Genomic DNA, 25607 nt, shown 5'->3' with positions numbered 1-25607 from the left:
GTGCCCTTGACCAGGAATCCAACTGAGACCTCCTGGTTCACAGGTCAATGCTCAACCACTGAGCCACACCAGCTGGGTGAGAATATCTACTTTTATTCTGTTTCTTTGGGACACCCAAAGAGATAGCAAGGCAGACCACAGAGCAAAACATTCATTAAGGGCATCTGTTCATTTGGACAGAGCCGGGCTCTTCTCTGTAGGAGTGAGCTTAAGCTGTCAGGGATAGGACAAGCCCAGAGCCATCAGAGGGCAAACCTTCCTGTCCCCACATCTCCCTGTCCCCATTTCTCCTGCAAAAGCAAGAGTCCACTACAGAGTGATGAAATAGTGATGAAATGACTGTTTGGATATTAGAGGATGAGGAAAGTGCATCATAAAAATTAATTATTCTGTTTCAAGGTAATGATAATTAGATCTGAAACTGTAAAAGAAACCAGCTGTCATTCCTAAATAAATGTTGAATCATGAAAAAATTTGTGTGTCTTTCCTGACATTGGGGCTGGAAAGGAAACTAACATTATTTTTGCAGAATATAATATGTGTCAGCCACTATAATACACATTGTTTCATTCAATTCTAACACCGACCTATACATCCTGTGAGATGGGAATTGTAATTATCATTTACATAGGAGGAAACAGGCTGAGAGATTAACTCGTGTCCTCGCAAGCACAGTTCTTAGTGACATGGAGATTTGAATGGAAGTTTCTGATTCCAAAGCAGAGAAGAAGACAGAATACAGGAGAGAAAAGAATAGGAAGAGCACTGCAGAATAGTCAACAGTCAAGGAGCTGGTAAGCAAAAAAAAAGAAAGAAAGAAAATAAAAAATCATCACTCTTTGCTTCATTGCCCACTGAACTGTTCAATAAATAGTAGAGCATGCAAAACTAACAATTTCAGACCGGCTGTTGCGTTCCATTTTAAAAGAAAGACAGAAACATTACATTTGTCAGAATTAAAATGGGTAAAGGTGAACCACTATTAGATATACAAAAGGCTCCCTCTGAGGGGTACTCTGTCTATTTTCTAACATTCTGTACTACATTTAAAAGGAGCACCCATATTCCACTGTTCATAAAGATGCTGAGATCTTGGAAAACATTAGTGCTTCCTTTTCTTTCTCATATAGCTAACAGGATTTTTTTCTTTTTTCTTTTTTAACCTCACCCGAGGATATGTTTTTATTGATTTTGAGAGAGAGAGAGAGAGAGAGAGAGAGAGAGAGAGAGAGAGAGAGAAACATCGATCAGTTGCCTCCCGTTTACACCCAGATCAGAGACATAGGGTAGGTTTCCTGGCAGGGAATTGAACCCGAAACCATCTGGTATATGGATGACACCATCCAAGTGAGACACCTGGCCAGGGCAGGATTTCCTTAAGAGGCTCTAAATCACAAGCATATTCTAGCAGCTGTGTGCTTTTCCTAGTACTTCCCCCCTCTGCCGCCACCATCACTAATATTCAAGTTCAAGGAGAAGTTAAGAGGCACAGAATATCATTCTGCATTCAGAAATTGCTTAGTTGTTGAATTAATATATTTTAGAAAGCAGGTTTTCTTCAGCCCCTTAACTGTTAGCCTATTGGTTCATAGGTTGATATTCAACCACTGAGCCACACCAGCTGGGCTGCATGCATTCTTTTGCAACTTATTTTTCACTCAACCTTTTTTCTGAAATTTATCTATGTTGATATGTATAATTCTATTTTAATCATACATGAATAAACCACAATTTACCAGTTCTCGGGTAATGGGTATTTTCCCCTGATTTTTACTGCTTTGAACATTTTTGTACATGCCTCCCAGAACATAACTGCAAGGGTTTCTTTGGGTATATGTTCTAGGAGCAGAACTGATTGTTCATAAGGTTATGTAATTTATATATATGTTTATACACATATATGTCATATATACACAATTCTATCCTATCTAATAAAAGAGTAATATGCAAATTGACTGTCACTCCAACACACAAGATGGCTGCCCCCATGTGGTCAAAGATGGCTGCCCCCATGTGGACACAAGATGGCCGCCACAAGATGGCCAGCAGGGGACGGCAATTGGGAGGGACCAGGCCTGCAAGGGAGAGCAGTTGGGGGTGACCAGGCTGGCAGAGGAGGGAAGTTGGGGGCGATTGGGCCTGCAAGGAAGGGCAGTTGGGGGTGACCAGGCCTGCAGGGGAGGGCAGTTAGAGGTGACCAGGCCTGCAGGGGAGGGCAGTTAGGGGTGACCAGGCCTGCAGGGGAGGGCAGTTAGGCATCAATCAGGCTGGCAAGGGAGTGGTTAGGGGGTGATCAGTCTGGCAGGCAGAAGCATTTAGGGGCAATCAGGAAGGCAGGCAGGCGAGCAGTTGGGAGCCAGCAGTCCTGGATTGTGAGAGGGATGTCCGACTGACCGTTTAGGCCCGATCCTACTGGGATCAGGCCTAAACGGGCAGTCGGACATCCCTCAAGGGGTCCCAGATTGGAGAGGATGCAGGCTGGGCTGAGGGACACCCCCCCCTGCATGAATTTCATGCACTGGGCCTCTAGTATGTTTATATTATATATAAACATTAAAATATATAATTAAGTGTTTCATATAAAATTGTTATATATTCATATATTTATCTGTTTATAATAATATTATCTACATTAATAAAAGAGAAAGATGCAAATTGACTCTACCTCCGTGATTCCCACCACCCAATCAGGAATGAGTATGCAAATTAACCCAACAAAGATGGTGGGTTAATTTGCAAACACAGGTGCCAAGCAGCTGGGGTCCTGGGGACGGGCACCAAGCCTGCAGCCTCCCGGGGCCATCGCCGGCCCCGCCAATCCAAGCCCGCAGCCTCCTGGGACCATTACCAGCCCTGGGAAGTTAGCACAGGCCACGGCCCAACACAGGCCCGGAGTAAAACGTTGACAGCAAATCCTTTCAGTGTAATTGGGGCATTAGAGGCCACAGAATGATCATTTCCTTTTCTATGAAACACATAACTCTGACACACTATTTACAGTTAAATAAGTTCCATATATTTTGACATTTTATAGCCCTGGAAAGTTACATATAATGATCAGCAAAATGAGAAGATGAAAAGAATTTTTATGCTTTTAAAGATGTAACTAATTTCTGTCTAGAAGACAAACCAATTCAAAAAGTGATGGTTTTATTGTCCTATAGGACATTAGCCAGATTGTATCTAATTTAGCAGTTTTACTTCAGGCTTTCATCTTTGGAAATCTTTGAACAGCATTATCATCCTGCCAGTCTCTTCACTGAGTTAAACAGAACTTTTGCATCTGCTATTATGTATTTGAATAAGAATTATGTATTTAACACATGCAAAATTTTGTTTTGACACAATAAACACAGAAAAGCACAAACTTGAATCGTTGGTGTGGCTTAGGCTACTTTTCCAAATATCCTACCTAATAATAGACAAATATGCAAATTGACCGCACCTTCGCTGTGCCCAAGCCACGCCCACCAGCCAAGCCACGCCCACCAACCAATCAGGACGAGTATGCAAATTACCCCAACAAAGATGGCGGCTAATTTGCATATCAAGACAGTGTAGAAAGAAGCCAAGAGCTGCAGAAGGGAGCAAAGCTGCGGAGAAGCAAGAAAGCCGGGGGGAGGAGAAGGGAGGAGTGGAGGCGGGGCCAGGGGAGAAGGAAGAAGAGCGGGCGGGCTGGGGGAGAAGGAAGAAGAGCGGGCAGGCTGGCGGAGAAGGCGGGCCAGGGGACAAGGGAGGAGAGCAGGCAGGGCGGGGTAGAGTGTAGCAGGAAACCCTATTGCAAGATTTTTCCTGCAACGGGAACGCTAGTTGTTAATAAAATTCATGTAGGGATCTTCACAGAGCCAAGAATTCGCTCTTTCAGGCCTACATATTCAGCATCTCCAAGGAGGAGGCCTGTTATTCTGTGTTTTGTTTTGTCTTGTTTTTTAATACTCACCAGAGGATATTCTTTCACTGCTTTTTAGAGAGAGTGGACCGGAAAGAGAGGGAGAGGGAGAGGGAGCAGTCTTGGCTCTGCATGTGAGCTGCACAGGAAACACCTTTTCTGACCGCTCATTGGCTAAGCTCCCTGTACGCCACTCGCAGTGTTCTTGCCTAATAAGAATCCAAGAAGGTGATCTAGGGTTTTTCCACCTCACTCCTGGAGGAAAAATTAAGGTCCACTGCTGGAGGGGCTAAGAAATGTCATATTCTGCCCTAGCCGGTTTGGCTCAGTGGATAGAGCCTCAGCCTACTGACCGCAGGGTCCGGGTTCGATTCTGATCAAGGGCATGTACCTAGGTTGCAGGATCCTCCCTGGCCAGGGCCCAGGTCAGGGCTCATGCAGGAGGCAACCAGTAGAAGTGTCCCTCTCACATTGATGTTTCTCTCTGTCTTTCCCTATCTCTTCCACGCTCTCTAAAAATCAATGGAAAAATATCCTCAGGTGAGGATAAAAAAAAATAAATAAAGAAATGTCATATCCTATGAAAGAGACATCTTGAAAATGCCTAAAGAAAGTTGTCATTTTTTCATGGTGAAGGGACTGGAGTCCGTGTTGATGAAAACACCTTGGCAGCAGTGGTGGCTGGCAGTGGCAGCAGCAGCGGGGTGATGGGGGCGGTGCATTCCCCTGATCAGCCAGATTGCCTCCTACAGAGGGAGGAGGGAGCAGGCCTAAGCCGTCAGTAGGACATCCGCTGAGGGCTCCCAGACTGTGAGAGGGGTCAGGGTGGACTGAGGAATGTCCCCCCCCCCCCCCAGTGCACGAATTTCCTGCACCGGGCCTCTAGTAAATCTATAATTATTTAAATACAAAAGTGGTTGACATTTTACATTCCCACCAATATCAATGTATAAGTGATATTGCCTAACCTTTAATTTTTCTCCTATCTAAAGAGTATACGAATGTTACCCAAATATGTTCTTAATTTGCATTTCCCTCCCAGTCTTTTATACACTGAGTGGCCAGATTATTATGATCTCTGAAAGCATAATAATCTAGCCACTCAGTATATATATCAGAGGCCCGGTGCATAAAATCGTGCATGGGTGGGGTCCGGCCAGCCTGGCCAGGGGGAGGGGACATGGGTGGTTGGCCAGCCTGCCTGCTGATCGAACTCCTGGTTGAGGGGACAATTTGCATATTAGCCTTTTATTATATAGGATATACACTGTGTGGCCAGATTATTATGCATTCAGAGATCATAATAATCTGGCCACTCAGTGTATATTCATTAGCTACTTGTATTTTTTTCTTCTATGAAATGCCTATTTATGTCATTTTTCCCATATTATTTTGGGTTGTTTATTTCTACTTGGTTTTTAGGAGTTTTATATGTATTCTATATATTCATTATTTAGAAATTATATAGGAAGCATTTATCTTCTCTATGACGTTTGTCTTTTCCCTCTTGATGCTGTCTTTTTTAAATTAAAAGTTCTACTTTTAAAAGTTTTAACATAGTCAAATTTATTAACCTCTTTCTTAGAGATTGTGCTTTTGCTGTCTTAAATTCTTATCTACATCAGAGCCATATTCTTCTGTATTTTTGTTTGAAATTTTATTTCTTATTTAATTTTTAAATCCAACTGAATTGTATTTTTTGTACAATATGATGCAGGCAATCCACTTTTTTCCTTCATATTAATAACCCATTGGGCTAACACTATGCTTTGAATATTTATTCTTTTCTCATCGATTTGCAATGCCAACTTTGTCATGTATCAGGTTTTTATAAACTAATTGTCTATTTCTATGTTCTCAGTTCTGTTCCATCAGTCTATTTAACTATCCTTGTGTACAAAATCCTGCTGTATAATTATTATTATTATTATTAAATAAGTCTTTATTCAGATTATTACAGTTGTTCCTCTTTTTTCCCCCATAGCTCCCTTCCACCCAGTTTCCACTCTACCCATGCCCTTACCCCCCCCACCGTCCTCGTCCATAGGTGTAAGATTTTTGTCCAATCTCTTCCCGCACCCCCACACTCCCTTCCCCCCTGAGAATTGTCAGTCCACTCCCTTTCTATACTCCTGATTCTATTATATTCACCAGTTTATTCTGTTCATCAGATTTTTTATTCACTTGATTTTTAGATTCATTTGTTGATAGATATGTATTTGTTATTACTTTGTTGTTTATAATTTTTTTATCTTTATCTTTTTCTTCTTCTTCCTCTTCTTAAAGAATACCCTTTAGCATTTCATATAATACTGGTTTGGTGGTGATGAACTCCTTTAGCTTTTTCTTATCTGTGAAGCTCTTTCTGACATTCAATTCTAAATGATAGCTTTGCTGGGTAGAGTAATCTTGGTTGTAGGTTCTTGCTATTCACCACTGTGAATATTTCTTGCCACTCCCTTCTGGCCTACATAGTTTCTGCTGAGAAATCAGCTGACAGTCATATGTGTACTCCCTTGTAGGTAACTAACTGCTTTTCTCTTGCTTTTAATATTCTCTCTTTGTCTTTTGCCCTTGGAATTTTAATTATGATGTGTCTTTGTGTGGTCCTCTTTGGATGCCTTTTATTTGGGGTTCTATGCACTTCCTGGACTTGTAAGTCTATTTCTTTCACCAGGTAAGGGAAGTTTTCTGTCATTATTTCTTCAAATAGGTTTTCAATATCTTGCTCTCTCTCTCCTTCTGGCATCCCCATAATTTAAATGTTGGTACACTTGAAGTTGTCCCAGAGGCTCCTTACACTATCTTCATATTTTTGGATTCGTTTTTCTTTTTGCTTTTCCGGTTGGATGTTTTTTGTTTCTTCATATTTCAAATCTTTGACTTTATTCTTGGGGTCCTCTAGTCTGCTGTTGCATCTTTGTATATTATTCTTTACTTCAGTCAGTGTATGCTTAATTTCTGATTGGTCCTTTTTCATATCCTTGAGGATCTCACTAAATTTCTTGGAGGTTTCTAGAAGATTCTTGAGTAACCTTATAACCGTGGTTTTGAACTCTATATCCAGTAGTTTGCTTTCCTTCATTTCTTTCATTTGTTACTTGTTTCTTTGTCTCCGTATTTTGGCTGCTTCCCTGTGTTGATAGAGTGGCTTTGTGTGCTAGGTGTCCTATAGGGCCCAGTGGCTAAGCCTCCCCAATTACCTGAGGTGGACACTCTTGGTGCACCCCTTTGTGGGCTGTGTGCACAGTCTTGTTGTATTTAAGTCTTGATTGCTGTTGGTATCACTGGGAAGAATTGACCTCCAGGCCAATTGGCTGTGAGGACCAGCTGTGTCTACAATGAGAGAACTGTGTGCTGGAGACACCCTTATGGGGCAGGACTTGTTTCAGTGGGGCTTTGGTGCTCACTGAGTCTGCCCCTTGAGTGTTCACTTATGGATATGAAGAGTTGTAATCTGGTATGATCTCACACTGACCACTGGGTACACTGGCTCTTGGATTTCCAAGGACGTGCAAAGTCAGCCACCGCCTGAGGCCACACAGCAGGAGCTACAGAGAGATCTGCAGATTCCTCCTCTTTGTTTGGGTTTGGAAGTGCCCAGATGAGGCCCAGCTGTGAAGCAATGCAGGCTGCTGCTGCAGAGCCTTAGGTCTTCTTTTGGAAGCTTTGGAGCTCTCTGACCCAGCTACAGTTTGTTAGGTTTTAGTTTGCAAAAGGACAGGCCATTATATGCAAAAGCCTCTGCTCACAGCTTGGGTTGGGTTGTAAATTGGGTGGGGCGGGGTCTCAGGGAATCACCAGGGCAGAGCAAACATCAATGGCTGCCAGTCAACCCTGACCCGGAGAGGTCCCTGGGTCTCTGTGTCCCACACCACCGTGTAGGAACAATGAATGCTGCAAGCACCTTTGTGAGAAAGCCACCCCCGCGTTCTGGCCCGATGCCAGACAGTCCAGATTCTCTCCATATAAGTCTGGGTCCCCAGAGTCTCACCTGAAACTGGAGTTGAGAGCAATCGGGAGCTTGTATCTCCCTCCCAATTGAAAAAAACAAAAGCACACCCAGTTGCCAACCCGTTTCATGCACGCCTTTGTACCTCTACACTTCTGCACCTCTGTACCTCCTACCAGTCTTAATGCACTTTTTTCTTTCCTTCTAGTTGTAGAACTACCACTCAACCAGTTTTCCCATGATTCTGGATGATATTTGTTTTTTTTTTTTAGTTGGAGTTTTGATGTGGTTGTGAGAGACAGCAAGTTCAGGTGTTTACCTATGTTGCCATCTTGGTTGTTCTTCCTGCTGTCTAATTATTATAGCTTTATAATAAGTCTTGATAGTTTACAAGGTAAGGCAACTTCTTTACCTCACCTTGTCTTCTTTTTCAATAGTATTTTGGCTCTTCTTGTTTTTTTTGCTTTCCTCTATGATTTTAGTATAAATTTGTGAAGTTCCACAAAAAATCCTGCTGGCATTTTTAAATGAAATTGCATTAAAGGTGTATATAATTTTGGAAATAATATCTTTATGATATTGAATCCTCTTATCCATTGACTTTTTTCCATATTCTTGTTCTATTTATTTTTTTACTATGTTTTTATTGATTTTACAGAGAGGAAGGGAGAGGGAGAGAGAGAGAGAAATATTGATATGAGAGAGTAACATCAATCTGCTGCCTCCTGCTGGGGATTGAACCTGCAACCTGGACATGTGACTCAAGTGGGAATCAAAACTTTGACTTCTTGGTGCATTGGAAAATGCTTAACTATGACTGAGCCACACTGGTAAGGGCTCTATATTCTTTTTTTTTTTAATTGTTGAATTTATTAGGGTGACATTGGTTAATACAATTTTACAGATTTCAAGTGTACAATTCTATAATATATCATCTGTATATTATATTGTGTGTTCATCACCCAAGGTCAAGTTTCCTTCCATCATCATTTATACCTCCCCTCATCTTCCTTATCCATGAACTTCTTATTCATCTACTTACTTAAATATTTTTATTATGTTGTATGTTTCATTCAATTTAAAAATGTCTTCTTCATAAAATTTTTACACATCTTATATCAAGATTTTATTCATTTATAGTTTTGATGCTACTATGAATGGTATCCTATAAATTATATTTTATCTCTTTGTTGTCAGTAAATAGAAATGCAATTACAAATGTGATAAATTCTTCTATTAATTTTTGAAATGTATAGATTCTTTTGTTTTCAACATAGACTCTTGAATAATGACAGTTTCTTTCTATATTAGTTATCTATTGGTACAATGAAGGTGTCAGCTAGGCTGCAGTCCTTTTTAGAGCTTAGTGTCCTCTTCCAAGATGACATGGTTGTTGGTAGAAGTCACTTATTTGAGGCAGAACTGGGTTCCTCATTTGTTTCTGTCAGCTGGCAGTTGCTCTGAGTTCCTAGTAGCCCCCACAGTTCCTTGCCATGTGGCCCATTCACAAGCCTTCTCACAACATGGCAGTTTGCTTCTTCAAAGCCAGAATACTCATCTACATTTACATAACACAATCTATACTAATAAAAGGGGAATATGCTGATTAGACCGGACATCTTCTGGATGTCCTTCTGGCAAAAGCCATGGTGGCAGGGGCCAAGGCAGAGGCGGTTAGGGGTGATCAGGCCAGCAGGGGAGGGCAGTTAGGGTGTGATCAGGCCTGCAGGGGAGGGCAGTTAAGGGGAGATCAGGCTGGCAGTGGGGAGAAGTTAGGGGGCAATTAGGCCAGCAGGGGAGGGCAGTTAGGGGCAATCGGGCTGGCAGGGGAGCAGTTAGGGGTGATCAGGTCAGCAGGGGAGCAGTTAGGGGGTGATCAGGCTGGCAGGCAGAGGTGGTTAGGAGCCAGCGGTCCCAGATTCTGAGAGGGATGTCTAATTGCTGGTTTAGGTCTGATCCCCCAGGGGTCCTGGATTGGAGAGGGTGCAGGCTGGGCTAAGGGATCCTCTAGTATAGTCATAAGACTGAGTAATTCCATCACTTTTTCCCAGAACCAAACCCACTGAGGGAGTGACTACAAACCATCTTTGCCATATTCTATTTGCTGGAATCAAGTCTCAGGCTCTGCCCACACTCAAACAGAGAGTGTGATCCATTGGAGATTACCTAGAGTAAATTTTCAATTCCAATAGCTTCTTTACTTATTTTTCTTGCTATACTGCACAGGGTAGGCTCACAGTATAATGTTGAAAATAAATAATCTTATCATTTTTAAGAAAATGGGTTAATAATTCACCATAAATATGTTTGCTGTAGTTTTTGTAAATGCCATTTATTAGGTTAAATAAGTTCTACTCCAAGTTTCCTAGTATTTTTTTTAATTAAAAATGACTTGAATTTTATCATCCTATTTCTGCATCCTTTGAGGTGGTATTTCCCCTCTCTGTTGTTACACTACCCTTACACTCCTGAAATAAACTCAATTATGTATTTTCTTTCCTATTTATGGCTGGATTTAGCTTGCTATTTTGTTTTGGGTTTTTCCAATGTGTCCTCCTGATTGAAATTAAGCTTTGTTATTCTAGTTTCTTGAAATTGAGTTGGAGTTTGTTCTCACTTTTTCTATGCTTTGGAAATTCTATATAATAAAAGCCCAGTGACGGAACAGTGGAACAACCAGAACAACTGGTCGACCAGTTGCTATGATGTGCACTGACCACCAGGGGGCAGATGCTCAAAGCAGGAGCTGCCCCCTGGTGGTCAGTGTGCTACCACAGTGGGAGCACCACTTGGCTGACCGGGGTGAGCAGCTGCTCCCACTATGAACCCCGGGCCAATGGGCAGGAACCCAGGCTGCGATCATCTCCTCCTGGCTCCAGGCTCCTCCTCGCTCCAGGCTCCTCCTCCTCGCTCCAGGCTCCTCCTCCTCATTCCCTCCCTCCTCCTCCAGACGCCCGCAGGCCACGCAGCACTGCTGCTGGGCTCGCAGAGCTGACCCTAGAGGCTGGGAGGAGGGTTCGTAGGCGCTGCGGGACTGAGGCCTACTCCACGACCTCTTAGTGCTGTTATCCCTGGACCTGGCCCTGACTGGTTCCCCTGGAGAGGCGCGTGCTCTGGATCCATGGAAGGTGCCGGACCAGGGAGCAGCCGCTCAGAGGGCAGGTCCACAGCTGGTCAGCTGCTGGGATGAGTGGCGCTCCCACAGGGGGCTGATCCCCACAGGCCACACCCCCCACCAGTGCCTGCATCCTGTGCACCAGGCCTCTAGTATTTCTATAAGATTGTAACTATTTGCTTTCTGAATGTTTAGAACTCTTCTGAGAAATGGTCTGGGCTTGTTGCTTTCTTTCTGAGAAGATTCTTAAAATAGAAATTCACTTCAACAACTATTAAATTATTGTCTTTCTTTTCTTTTTCAATGATTTCAATAACATAGTTTTGAAGAATTTGCTCATTTCATAAATTTTCAAATTTGTAGGCATGAAGTTGTTCATAATAGCCTCTTTAAAAACATTTTTAGTCTTTGTGCTATCTACACTTATCACCATCTTTATTACTAAGGTTTTTTCCTTCACTTAAAAAACAACAGATTTGAATTTATTAGCCATTTAGAGAACCAGTGTTTAACTTTGTGGATCCTCTGTACTGTGTTATTTTTATTAATGTAATTAATTTTAGCTTTTAGCTTACTTCTTTCATTATATTTCCTTAGACTTATTCTCATTCTTTTTCTAATATCTTAAGATAGTTAGCTTACCTAATTAAATATCAACCTTTCTTATTTTTTAAGATGTTGTTTTCCTAACTACTACTTTAGTTGTATCGTCTGTTTTGATTCATAGTGTCCAGTTTTGAATTTTTTTATGAGTAGGAAGTATTTCTTATTTGTGAACATATCAGGTCTTTCTAGTTAACTTTCAGTTATTAGTCTCTAACTTTATTGCAGTGTAATCAGGAAGCATGTTCTGTTAAAATTTGTTCAGATTTATGCTTCTTGACCACCTTTGTGATAAATTTTTATAAATGCATATGCTTGGAAAGAATATATTTAAAACTATTTGGGTAAAATGATCTAAAAATGTCTTTTTGGAGAACCAAGATGGCAGCATAGGTTAATGCCTGTACCCCTGCCTCCCACAACCACATCAAAATTACAAATAAAATACAGAAAAACCATCATTCAGAACCACCTAAAACTGAGCTGGTTGGAAGGAAGTCCTACAACTAGAGAAATGAAGAAGAAAGCACATTGTGACTGGTAGGAGGGGCAAAGGCGTGGAATAGGCTGGTCTGACACCCATGTGTGGTGTTTTTTATTTTATTATTATTTTTAATCTTTACTGTTGAGAATATTACAGTTGTCCCTCTTTTTTTCCTCTATTGCCCTCCTCCACCCAGTTTCCACCCTGCCCCAGGCCTTCACCACCCTATTGTTATGTCTATAGGTAATACATATCCTATATAATAAAAGGCTAATATGCAAATTGACTGAACAGCAGAATGATCAATCACTATGACATGCACTGACCACCAAAGGGCAGGCACTCAACGCAGGAGCTTCCCCTGGTGGTCAGTGCAGTGGCGGTGGCGGAAGCCTCTCTAAGGAAGTCCGACTGATGGCTTAGGCGGGAAGCAGGCCTAAGCTGTCAGTTGGACATCCCCTGAGGTCACCCCGACTGTGAAAGGGCACAGGCTGGGCTGAGGGCCCCCCCCCCCGCCCTGAGTGCACAAATTGCGTGCACCAGGCCTCTAATATGCATACAAGAACTTTGTTTAATCTCTCCCTCCACCCTTTCCTCTGAGAATCCTCAGTTTGTTCCATTTCCATGCCTCTGACTATTTTATTCACCAGTTTATTCTGTTCATTAGATTTCTTGTTTATTTATTTTTATTTTTAGATTAAATTGTTGATAGATATGTATTTATTGCCATTTTATTGTTCATATTTTTTTATCTTTTTCTTCTTCTTCCTCTTCTTAAAGAATACCCTTGAACATTTCATGTAATACTGGTTTGGTGGTGATGAACTTCTTTAGCTTTTCCTTGTCTGTGAAGCTCTTTATCTGACCTTGAATTCTAAATGAGAGCTTTGCTGGGTAGAGTAATCTTGGTTGTAGGTCCTGGCTATTCATCACTTTGAGTATTTCTTGCCACTCCCTTTGGCTGGCATAATTTCTGTTGAGAAACCAGCTGAGAGTTGAAGGGGTAATACTTTTCTCTTGCTGCTTTTAAGATTCTCTCTTTGTCTTTAACCCTTTGCATTTTAATTATGATGTGTCTTGGTTTGGCCTCTTTGGGTGTCGCTTGTTAGGACTCTCTGTGCTTCCTGGACTTGTAAGTCTATTTCTTTCAGTAGGTAGGGGAAGTTTTCTGTCATTATTTCTTCAAATAGATTTTCAATATCTTGCTCTCTCTCTTCTCCTTCTGGCACCCACATAATGCAAATGTTGGTATGTTTGCAATTGTTCCTGAAGCTCCTTACATTATATTCATATTTTTGGATTCTTTTTCTTCTTCTGATTGGGTGTTTTGTTTTGTTGTTTTTTGTTTGTTTGTTTTTTTGTTTTTGTTTTTGTTTTTTGCTTCCTCATCTTCCAAATCATTGATCTGATTCTGCATACCATTCTACCAACTCCAGGAGATACAGCAGCTCTACCCAAGACATAAAAACAAACACAGGAAAGTAGCCAAAATGTGGAGACAAAGAAACATTTCACAAATGAAAGAAATGGAAGAAAGCAAACTACTGGATACAGAGTTCAAAACCACGGTTATAAGGTTACTCAAGAATCTTCATGGAACTTAGTAAGACTTTCAAGGATCTTAGTGAGATTGCCAAACACATGGAAAAGGTCCAGTCAGAAATTAAGCATACACTGACTGACACAAAGAATAATATACAGGGATTCAACAGTAGATTAGAGGATTCCCAGAATCAAATATATAGTTTGAAATATGAAGAAAGAAAAAACACACAATCAGAAGAGCAAAAAGAAAAAAAAATCCAAAAATTTGAAGATAGTGTAAGGAGCCTCTGGCACAACTTCAAGTGTACCAATATTTGCATTAGAAGGGTGCCAGAAGAAGAGAGAGAGCAAGATATTAAAAACCTATCAAACCTTCCAGAATGAACTTCTAGAATGACCAGTGGGTGGGGAGCGGGGCTGCAAGGGCTGAGCCCCTTGCATGAATTTCGTGCATTGGGCCTCTAGTATAAAGATAAAGAGCTTCATAGATCAGAAAAAGCTAAAGGGGTTCATCACCACCAAACCAGTATTAAATGAAATGGTTTTTTTTGTGTTTTTTTTTAAAATATATTTTATTGACCCTTTACAGAGAGGGAGAGGGATAGAGAGTCAGAAACATCGATGGGAGAGAAACATCGATCAGCTGCCTCCTGCACACCCCCCACCGGGGATGTGCCCACAACCAAGGTACATGCCCTTGACCGGAATCGAACCTGGGACCCTTGAGTCCGCAGGCCGACGCTCTATCCACTGAGCCAAACCGGTTCAGCAAATGAAATGTTTAAGGGTATTCTTGAAGAAGATGATTAAGAAGAAAAAGAAAAAGAAAAAGAAGGAAGAGGAAGAAGAAAAAAAGATAAAAATGTGAACAATAAAATGACTGAGAGAGAAGAGAGAGAGAGAGAGAGAGAGAGAGAGAGAGAGAGAGAGAGAGAGAGAGAGAAATGAGACACATAAATTAGTTGCTTTCTGCAGGTGCTGTAAATGTGGCTGGTGATCCAGCCTGACACCCTTTAGTCTGTCGGCCAATGCTTTTACCACTGAGCCAAACTAGCCAGGTCTATATTCTTTTTAAAAAATGTTTTTATGCTTTTAGAGAGAATGGGAGAGGGAGAGATAGAAACATCAAAGCATAGATCAGCTGCTCCCTGTATGCCCCCTATTAGGGACCGAATCTGCACCTGTCCTCACTGGGATTTGAACCACTGGCCTGTTGGGGCATGGGATGACACTCAATCCACTGAGCCAAACAGCTGGGCTTGATATATTGACTAGAGGCCTGGTGCACAGGTGGGGTCCGGGCTGCTCTGGCCAGGCAGGCCGGGGTAGCGGGGGGGGGGGGGGGGAGGGGATGCGGGAGGTTGGCCGGTCAGCATATTGGAGTGCATATTACTCTTTTATTAGATAGGATAGTTTAAAAAAATCTCTAATGCCTTTCATGCTGTGTGTGAGTGATTTCTTTTGATTATCATTTGTCTGATATGTTTTTACCTTTTTATGTTCAACCTTTGGTATTCTCATTTTAGTTGTGCCTCTAGATATTTTGTATTCTATCTCCTTCTTCCACTAGTGTAGCATGAGAAAAATTAACCAAAATAAAGGCATGAAAGAATAGAAAGAGTACACAAAAAGTGTTAAAAATAAATCCAAATAAAATCAATAACTATCCTATATAATAAAGAGTTAATATGCAAATTAACCCTCACACCCTCACAAGATGGTTAGTGAGGGATGACCAAACGACTGAACAAGCAGGCTGCGTCGGGCGATCAGGCCGGCAGCGGGGGGCAGTTGGGGGTGACCAGGCCGGCAGGGGGGAGCAGTAAGAGGCGACCAGGGCAGCGGGGGAGGCAGTTAGGGGTGACCAGGCTGGTGGGAGGGGTGCAGTAGGGGGTGACCAGGCTGGCAGGGGAGGCAGTTGGGGGCAATTAGGCTGGCAGGGGGGCAGTAAGAGGTGACCAGGCCAGCAGGGGAGGGCAGTTAGGGGCAATCAGGCCAGCACACAAAGGCATTGAGGGGCAATCAGGCCGGCAAGGGGGGGGGGGAGGGGCAGTTAGAGGCGACCAGGCAGGCAGGTGAGCGATTAGGAGCCAGCAGTCCAGGATTGTGAGAGGGATGTCCTACTGCTGGTTTAGGCCCGATCCCAGGGATCCTAGGGGTCCCCTGAGGAGTCCTGGATTGGAGAAGGTGCAGGCTGGGCTGAGGGGACCCTCCCCGCCCCCCCCCCCCCCCCCCCCCCCGTGCACGAATTTCATGCACCAGGCCTCTGGTGATAAGTATAAATGAACTAAATACCCAAATTACAATAGAAAATTTTAAGTGTTCCAGTGTATCTGAAAAGAATGTATTCTGCTGTTGTTGGGCACACAACTATAAATGACCAAAAGATCATTGTTTAACTGTGAATTGATGTCTTTCATAAATTGTAAAAACTTCTCACCCAATAACTGTCCAAAGATAGCCTCTGACCCATTTCTTCTTTTCTCTCATGGAAATCTGATTACTTGCTTACACTAATTACTACCCCTTTCATAGTTCTTTTCTCTTTGCTTCTCTTTCTGCATGTGGATAATTTCTTTAGATCTATTTTCCTAATCTGTTACATTCCTTCACTAATTTTAATTTTTTTTAAAAAAAATCTCTTTGGATAGTCTGCTGCTCTGAATTTTATTCTAAGTGACACATACTTTATACTCTGAGTATGATAAGCCTAACATTTAAAGGCTCGACAAATTTCATTCTGTTGTCTGTTGTTTCTGCGGGTGTGCATTCATGGTGCTTTGTTTCATTATGTTTTGTAATTTGAAGCCTAGGTTTCTGCTGGGGTTTTGTTTGCTTGTGCCAGGACCTGAAACATTACTAGCCTGGGGTCACTAAACTGTTGTTTAGAGTTATATTTGTTTTGTTTTTTTAATCTTCAATCTTTCTGTGAATTTGAATCACAATGCCAAGTACCATAATAGAAACTAAATAGTTCTAACTTTGGCATTAAGACCTAAAGTACAAGAAATTAGAATTAAGACCTTTATTTCTACAAGGTCACTTCTCTACAGTGATGTAGACTTTGGCAAGGATACTTAATTTTGTGTGAAATATATAAGAATACATATATGCAAATATGGAAAATACGTTTATGCATAATCCTAATATATAAAAGGCCACGGTTGTAACGACCGATCACTACCAAAGGACCTGGAAGTCCTTCAGTCAGTGCTGGGTTGTTGTGGCGACCCAGCACTGACTGGCCAGGGGGCTGAGACCCAGAGAGAGAGACAGGGTCTGATCCGCAGCCTCAGTGGCAGCTGTTGATAAGTACTTGCCTCTCTCTTTATCTCCCTCTTTCCTTTCTGAGCTTCGCCAGCAGCCGGACTATTCTTTCTCTCCTGTCCTCCTAGGGGCGCTGCTGTTCAGCCCTGCCTCTCTGGTCAGACCCAGAGATAGGCCCGGAAATGCTGACTGGCATAGGAACCGACCAATCAGAACCAAATGTGGGTGCTGTGGGGAGCCAATGGCTCCTAGGACGTGGAGCTTTTGACGCTGACTGGCATAGGAACCAACCAATCAGAACCAAATGTGGGTGCTGTGAAGAACCAATGGCTGCCTAGGAAGCGGAGCTTCTGACACTGACTGGCATAGAAACTGACCAATTAGAACCAAATCTGGGTGCTGTGGGGTGCCAATGGCTGCCTAGGAGGTGGAGCTTTTGACACTGGCATAGAAACCAACCAATCAGAACCAAATTGGCCAGCAGAGGAGGGCAGTTGGGGGCGAGATCAGGCCTGCAGGGGAAGAGGGCAGTTGGGGGGAGAGATCAGGCTGGTAGGAGAGGGCTGTTGGGGACGAGATCAGGCCAGCAGGGGAGGGCAGTTGGGGGCAACCAGGCAGACAGGCAGAGACAGTTAGGGGAAACCAGGCCGGCAGGGGAGGGCAGTTAGGGGCGATCACACAGGCAGGCAGGTGAGCAGTTAGGAGCCAGCAGTCCCAGATTGCGAGAGGGATGTCAGACTGCCAGTTTAGGTCCTAAACTGCCAGGGATCGGGCCTAAACCGGCAATTGGACATCCCCCAACGGGTCCTCAGTTGGAGAGGGTGCAGGCTAGGCTGAGGGAATCCCCCCTCCGTGCACAAATTTTGTGCACCAGGCCTCTAGTATGCATATAAAACTGTCTGTAAATAATCTCAACTGTTATAGCCCTCTCATGTCATCATATATATGGCTAATAATTGTATTTCAAAGAAGTCTGATCACTGAATGAAAAGAAAAAGTTAGAAAAAATTGTTTTAAACTTATTACTAAATCTAAGATATTCTTTTTCTAAAAATTTACTCGTTGAATCTATGAATGCTGATATTTCTTTTCATGCAAGAATATTTTTCAGTTACCATTGTATATTTCTAAGTAACTTGACATTTATTCCATTCAAAACAGATGCAATAATTACTACAATATAGGTAAACTTCTAGTAAAATTCTTTTATTTAATTATAATATCAATCTCCAACAGTTTGAAATACAAATTTCCATGGTCTTCAATTAAACTGTATGTCACTTTCTTTTAGAATGTCCTTCTTTTCATTAAAATAATTTTTAAACCACTCGATGTGTTCCACTTTCTGTTTAACACTCAGATATGGATTTTTGGAAAGGCCACAGGTTACTAACTCCATGAAGTGGCGAATTGGTCCTTGCTTTGGAAAATCTTCCAGGTATTTATCCAGAAATATATGTTCATGAAATTCTGAGCCATCATCATCAAAACCTAAAAAATGAGACACAAAATACATTACATTTTAATTTTGAATGTAAAACCTATATCCTAAGATTAACATGAATGTAATACAGTATTACATTTAAAGGCATGAACTTTGAAGTCAGAGCTAGGTTTGTCCACCAATTTAATAACTGTGACTGGAACCAATGCAGGTCATAGTGTGGTCATCAAAGGTCGTCCGGACTGTTGTTCTGCAGTTTGATCGTTTGATCGATTTGCATATTACACGTTTATTATTATAAACTCAAAAACCAGGTCAAATTTCAGATAAATTCCTTTGGAGTAAGGACTCAAGACTTTAATGAACTTAAGTATTTTACTGTTAATGATAATGAACCACCAATTCATGCTTTCCTATTACCCTAATTGGTAGTTCCTAGAAAATACCTTGTTAATATTTAAAGATTTTTAGAGGTGACAGCAGGCGTCCTCAAACTACAGCCCGCGGGCCACATGCAGGTGTTTTCGCCGTTTTGTTTTGTTTTTTTTTTACTTCAAAATAAGATATGTGCAGTGTGCATAGGAATTTGTTCATAGTTTTTTTTTAAACTATAGTCTGGCCCTCCAATGGTCTGAGGGACAGTGAACTGGCCCCCTGTTTAAAAAGTTTGAGGACCCCTTGGTTACAGTATAGAACAGAAAATAGTAAAAGCAGTAAATCTCCTCACAATATTGTTGTTGTAGAAAGCTGGATGATGATGATGATGCTTTACTTGTATAATCTCACTTGTTTCTGAGAAGAATCTCATAAAATAAGTTCTATTATTATTCCCATCACTTTATAGATGAGGGAAACAAGGCTTGGAGAGATTAAGTTTATAACTCACTTAGGAACTTGAACTCCTAATCACTATACTTCACTGTCTCATCTAAATAAAGTCATAAGTTATTCTACCTACCTCAATACTCAGTTTAACGTTTTAACATTTTTTTTTTTTTTTATTTTAGAGAGGAATAGGGAGAGAGAGAGAGAGAAACATTGATTTGTTTTTCTACTTATTTATGCATTCACTGGTTGATTCTTATATGTGCTCTGACTGAGGCTCGAACCTTGGTGTATGCCAGGGATGCTCTAATCAACTGAGCTCCCAGCCAGGACTCAATACCGGGTTTTAAAACCATGTGTTTAACCATGAATACTTAGAAAACTCAAGTGTCATTAAGTAATGAAATCTTCCCTTAACACGTTAAACGCCCAGCCTGTTTTGTCTTCCGGACAGGCAGTATAGTGTCAGTCACCGGTGAATGACAGGGCGCTTAATGTGTTAATATTACACCTTGTATTTTGCTAGTTTTTCACTCCATTTAAAATTCTATGATCATACAGAGGGGTAAGGAACTAACATTTATTCATATGTATTATATGCCAAGAACTGTGCTGAGCAACTCAATAACTTTATCTTAATTCTTAGTCTTCCAATGAGGTAGCCTTAATTTTATAGATGAGGAAACTAAGGCTCAAAATAAGTAACTTCCTCAAAGGCAAATGGCTATTAATTGACAGAGTTGGGGATCTGTACTCAGGTTTTGCACAACTAAAAAGTCCCTGTGTTTTTTTCTTTTACTTTCTGTTTTGTGTGTGTGTGCTTTTACTATACTCTGATACCTTACAGAGTATAGAAACCATAAAACTTTAATAAATATACATGTTGTGTAATACATTAAACCCCATATGCTATATTACTGTATATACCATACACATATACAAAATATAACAATTTGCTAAAGGATTTGTAACTCTCTCAAGTTTTCTTATAAAAAGTAATACTTTATGAAAATATAAGACTGACTATTCCTGATATTTAAGCTTCCATTCTACTTATTAATCCAAACAAAAATGAAAGGTTATAAAAAATCAAAATATTACAGTAACAGCAGAAAACTACAAAGTTAAAATACAGACTACATTTTCCCAAGAATTAATGAGGTGTTTGCAACTTTTAGCTAATCTTTTTTTATTTTTTTAAATATATTTTTATTGATTTCAGAGAGGAAGGGAGAGTGAGAGATAGAAACATCAATGATGAGAGAATCACTGATCAGCTGCCTCCTGCACACTCCACTGGAGATCAAGCCCACAACCCAGGGATGTGCCTTGACTGGGAATTGAACCATGACCTCCTGGTTCATAGATTGACGCTCAATCACTGAGCCATGCTGGCCGGGCTCCATCAGTGAATTTTATAAACTCTGGAGTTAAACTTACCTGCTTCATTGTTAATTGGGAACTCCCATAGTTTCCCCTCTTTTGTCCACTGGATTATCTCTTCAAAACCATTCTGAAAGGACTGTTCATTTACTGCAGCCAGCTGCTTAGCAAATTCCACATCCCAAAGTGAAGGTGCTGTTTCTGTATAATAAAAACATTTCAAATAAGCATAAGTCAATGTCAATATCTTTCTTTTTAAAAATGTTATAATCAACTCTGAGTTGGTAATATATTTTCATACCTTGAAGCTCATAATTACACACTATACAGTGGAAGTTCACTCTCTGAGAACTAAAACTGAAACAGAAATGATACATAAAGACTACAAGTACAATAACTACAATGCTAGGTAATCAACCACTCAAGTCTCACTGGCCCCTCTACTGGAAAGGAAAAAAGAAATGTATATTTTGTTTAAAGATGTTTTTATTAAGATGAATATTTTAATATAACATGGGACTTTGATCTTAAAGTCCAGCCTGTTTATCTTTATTTTTAGTCTGTTCAGATAAGTCACTAACATACTACTAATAAAGACCAAAGAAAAATTAACATGATTATAATAATAATGACAATGATACTACTACTAATGGACACTGAGAACTTACTCTTTACTAAATGCTTTTTGTATATTAGTTCATTTAATCCTCACAACCAACTCTTAATGGTAAGGTAGTATAATATTAGCTTATAAACACCATCATGTAATATCTCAATCACTTGTTTTGAAAATTTAAGATATCTTTCAAGAATGAGTCATATTCCCAGGAGTCACTGCTGGTGAGAATGTAAAATGGTACAATCGCTTTGGAAAATAGTTTTGCAGTTTCTTTAAAAGTTGAGAATACACTTAGCATGCAACCATTTTACTCCTAAATATTTACCCCAAAGAAAACATATGTCCATACAAAGACTTAAACAGTAAAGTACATGTATGACTATGCCTTAAAGACTTAAACAGTAAAGTTCATGTATGATTATGTTGGCCTAGAGCAGCTGATACAGAGAAAATATCATAGTAATCAGGTATATTAACCTTTTTTACAGAGTAATAATAACAGTAAAATAACTTATTATGGTCATACTTTTAAAATTCATTCAGTGGACACTGATCAACCTATGTCTTCTCATGATGATGATAATAATTTTATTTGTTTTTTAAAATTAAATTTCTTGGGGTCATATTGGTCAACATGAACATATAGGTTTCAGGTGTGGGTTTCTATGTTATAAGATCTATATATTGCAGTGTGCCCAGCACCCAAAGTCAAATCTTCTCTTTTCACCATATATTAGGACCCCTTTCTCCCACCACCCCTTCCCTCTGGCAACCAACACACTGCTATTTGTGTTCATGAGTTTCAGTTTTTATATCCCCCATATGAGTAAAATTATATGGTTCTTAACTTTTTCTGACTTATTTCACTTAGCATGTTCTTAAGGTCTATCCATGTTGTTGCAAATGGTGCTATTTCATCCTTTCTTATGGCTAAGTAGTATTGCATTTTGTGTATGTACCACATCTTCTTTATCCAGTCCTCTATCACAGGATACTTTGGTTGCTTACATGTTTTGGCCACTATGAATAATGCTGCAATGAACATAGGGGTACATATATCTTTGTGAACATATGTTTTTCAGGGTGTGGTTTTTTGGTGTTTTTTTTTTTGGTACATACCCAGGAGAGGGATTGCTGGGTCATATGGTAGCTCTATTCTTACTTTTTTGATCAATCACCAGACTGCTTTCTATAGTGGTTGTACCAGACTACATTCCCACCAGTAGTGAATAAGGGTTCCCTTTTTTCCACAACTTCTGCAACACTTGCTATTACTTGTCTTGTTGATAATAACCATTCTAACAGGTGTGAGGTGGTATCTCATTGTAGTTTTGATTTGCATTTCCCTAATTGCCAGTGAGGTTGAACATCTTTTCATATATTTATTGACTGTTTGTATGTCTTCTTGGGAGAGGTGTGCTTTTAGGACATCAGCCCTCTTTTTTGATTGAGTTGTTTGTTTGGTGTTGAGTTGTATGAGTTCTTTATATATTTTGGAAATTAAACTTTTGTTGGAGCAACTGTTTGCAAATATCATCTCCATCTGGTTAACTGCCTCTTTATTTTGTTTTCAGTTTCTTTTGCTGTGCAAAAGCTTTTTAGTTTGATATAGTCCCATTTGTTTATTTTTGCCTTTACTTCCCTTGCCTTTGGAGTCAAGTTCATAAAATGTTCTCTATGACCTAGGTCCATAAGTTTGGTACCTATAGTTTCTTCTATGTAACTTATTGTTTTAGGTCTTATATTTAGGTCTTTGATCAATTTTGAATTAATTTTTATACACGGGGACACACTATAATCCAGTTTCATTCGTTTGCATGTGGCTTTCTAGTTTTCCCAACACCAATTATTGAAGAGACTATTTTTACTCCATTGTGTATTTCTGGCTACTTTGTTGAAAATTATAAAAAATGGAGTTGCATATATAGTGTAGTTTTTTTCCCTTTTGCATGCATATCATCTTCATCTTCCTATGCTAGTTCATACCTTTTATGTTGTCACAAATTATCTCTGTTTATACTGTAAGTTTTTGGTGATTTTATTCTTAGTGTTGTGACCTTATGTTCTTTGTTTCAGGTAGAATAACCCCCTTGAGTATTTCCTGCAGTGGAGGATTTCTGATGTTAAAATCCCTCAGCTTCTGTATGTCTGGGAACATCTTTATTTCTCCTTCATATCTATACTTATAATAGGGTAATATGCAAATTAGTCAGGATGCCGTCACAGTAACAACCGACTGATCAGCAGGCTGCAGGAGAAGGAAGAGGGAGGAGGCGGTGCCTTGGGAGAAGGCAGAAGGGAGAGGTAAGAAGGCCAGCACCACGGGAGAAGGCAGAAGAGAGAAGGTGAGAAGGCTGTGCATGAGAAGGCAGAGGGAGAAGATGAGAAGGCCGGTGTCACAGGAGAAGGCAGAAGGGATAAGGTGGCAGTTAGGTAGTTAGGGGGATCAGGCCAGGAGGGGAGAGCAGTTAGGGGGATCAGGCCGGCAGGGGAGCAATTAGGGGCATCAGGCAGGTGAGCAGTTAGGAGCTAGTGGTTCTGGATTGCGAGAGGGATCCCAGTTTGGAGAGGGTGCAGGCCGGGCTGAGCACTGTCCCCCCCCTTCCCCCCCCGCCCCCATGCATGAATTTCATGTACCGAGCTTCTAGTATAAAGAATAATTTTGCTGGGTATATTATTTGTGGCTGATAATTTCTTTCACATGTTTGAATATTTGGTTCCACTCTCTTCTGGCTTGCAGATTTTCTGCTGAGAAGTTAGATGAAATTCTGATGCATTTTTCTTTGTAGGTCACTTTTTTTTTTCCCCGACTGCTTTGAGAATTTCTTCTTTGTCATCAATTTTTGACAGTTTCAATATCAAGTGCCTTGTAGAGGGCCTCTTTGGATTAAAGTAACTAGGTGTTCTTTTTGTTTCTTGTATTCAAGGACTTAGTCTTTTCCCATAGGTTTGGGAAGTTCTCATCCACTATTTGTTTGAATAGATTCTCCGTTCCCTACTCCCTCTCTTCTTCCTCTGCAATACCTATAATTCTAATATTGCTCTTTTTTTTATTTTATGGAGTCAGATAGTTCTTGTGGAGCTCTTTCATTTTTCGTTATGCTCAGGTCTCTCTCTTCTTTCTTCCCTCTGCACCATTTTTAGGTGGCTATCTTCAATATCACTAATTCTTCTCTCCATCTTGTTGGCTGTTTTCTATGCACAGTTCACTTTTTATCACCTTAATTGCATACTTCATTTCCAGGATTTGATTGTGTGTTTTTTTAAAAAATATTTTTATTGATTTCACAGAGGAATGGAGAGGGATAGAAACATCAATGATGAAAGACAGTCATTGATCGGCTGCCTCCTGCATGTCCACACTGGGGACTGAGCCTACAACCTGGGCATGTGCCTTGACCAGGAATTGAACCCTGATCTCCTGGTTCATAGGTTGATGACAACCACTGACCCATGCTGGCTGGGCATGATTGGCTCTTTTTTAAAGTTTCAATTTCGTTGGTAAAGTACTTGTTTTGTTCATTCTCCCCCTCACCCCCCACCGGGTGCATTTAATTGCCTGTCTGCATTTTCTCATATCTTGTTGAGTATTTTCAGAACTGCAATCTTGAAATCTGTCATTTATATCACATATTTCCATGTGTTCCAGTTGACTTACTGGGGATTTTCCATTTTCTTTCTGATCATCCTCATTACTGTGGCTATTCATGGTATTTGCTGTTTTCCTTCGCCTAGGCATTTATATAACAGCTTCTTTTGAAGAGGTCTATTTTCCAGTAGATGGTGCTGAATCATATGATTTTTTAGTTCTGTGATCTCCTAGTCTTGACCTCCATGGCTTTCGTAAGACAGTACAGCCATGCTGTTGGGGTTGGGGTTAGTTTTGCCCTCACTGTATTGGTGACCCCTAACCTCTATGGGGCACCCCCCCTGGGGATCTGTCAGAGGGAAACCGCAGTTCTACTATAACTGTTTTTGGTTTACAGATAATATGCTCCTCGAATCAACTCCAAAGGCAACTGGAGGCGAGTTTGGGGAGTCCAATAAGTGGCAGGGCTCTATGGTTCTGTTTCTTTGTCTGAAGCACCACAGTTTGCCCCAACTGTGGAGAACCTCATGGAAGAACCCTGTGCTCTATCAGGCGTCTGCTGATTTAGACACTGTTCACCCTGCTGGACTACCCCCCAATGTTCTCTGTTCCTCCTGGATGAAGAAAGTGCCTGCCCGCACCAGCTTCCTCCCCTCTCCACACTGAGCCTCGAGCTACCAGCTGCAGGGATATGTCTGTGGGCTGTCTACATTTTCCTCCCTTCTCATCTCCCTGTTTATTCCTGGTTACCCATCTTTAGATGTTTCAATATAGGAGTTTCTCAGGCGTGCCTCTGTATTGAGCAGAGACTTCTTTGTTGAATTATAGCTAGTTAATTTGTTGTAATTTCAGGAGGAGAGGCTAGAGGGATCTCTCACACTGCCATTCCCGA

At 40.8% G+C, this 25607-nt stretch overlaps 2 protein-coding genes across 2 annotated transcripts in view; one reads left to right on the top strand and one right to left on the bottom strand.

Annotated features, from left to right (window-relative positions):
- Positions 1-25607, top strand: part of NEK3 (NIMA related kinase 3) — a 469351-nt gene that overhangs the window by 19538 nt on the left and 424206 nt on the right. The gene's annotated exons all lie outside the window — the stretch shown is intronic.
- The window catches only part of MRPS31 (mitochondrial ribosomal protein S31), a 29142-nt gene continuing 21588 nt past the window's right edge, over positions 18054-25607 (bottom strand). The window contains exons 6-7 of the mRNA XM_079779471.1: positions 20565-20708; positions 18054-18346 (exon numbers count right to left, since the gene is read on the bottom strand). Coding sequence (XP_079635597.1) covers positions 18117-18346; positions 20565-20708 — 374 coding nt within the window. The 3' untranslated portion in view covers positions 18054-18116. The remainder of the gene's footprint in view (positions 18347-20564; positions 20709-25607) is intronic.

The sequence above is a fragment of the Cnephaeus nilssonii genome, assembly GCF_951640355.1.
Source record: "Cnephaeus nilssonii genome assembly, chromosome: 8".
NCBI classification, from domain to species: Eukaryota; Metazoa; Chordata; class Mammalia; order Chiroptera; family Vespertilionidae; genus Cnephaeus; species Cnephaeus nilssonii.
Note: the sequence above shows the minus strand (reverse complement) of the source record. Positions and strands in the feature narration are given on the sequence as shown.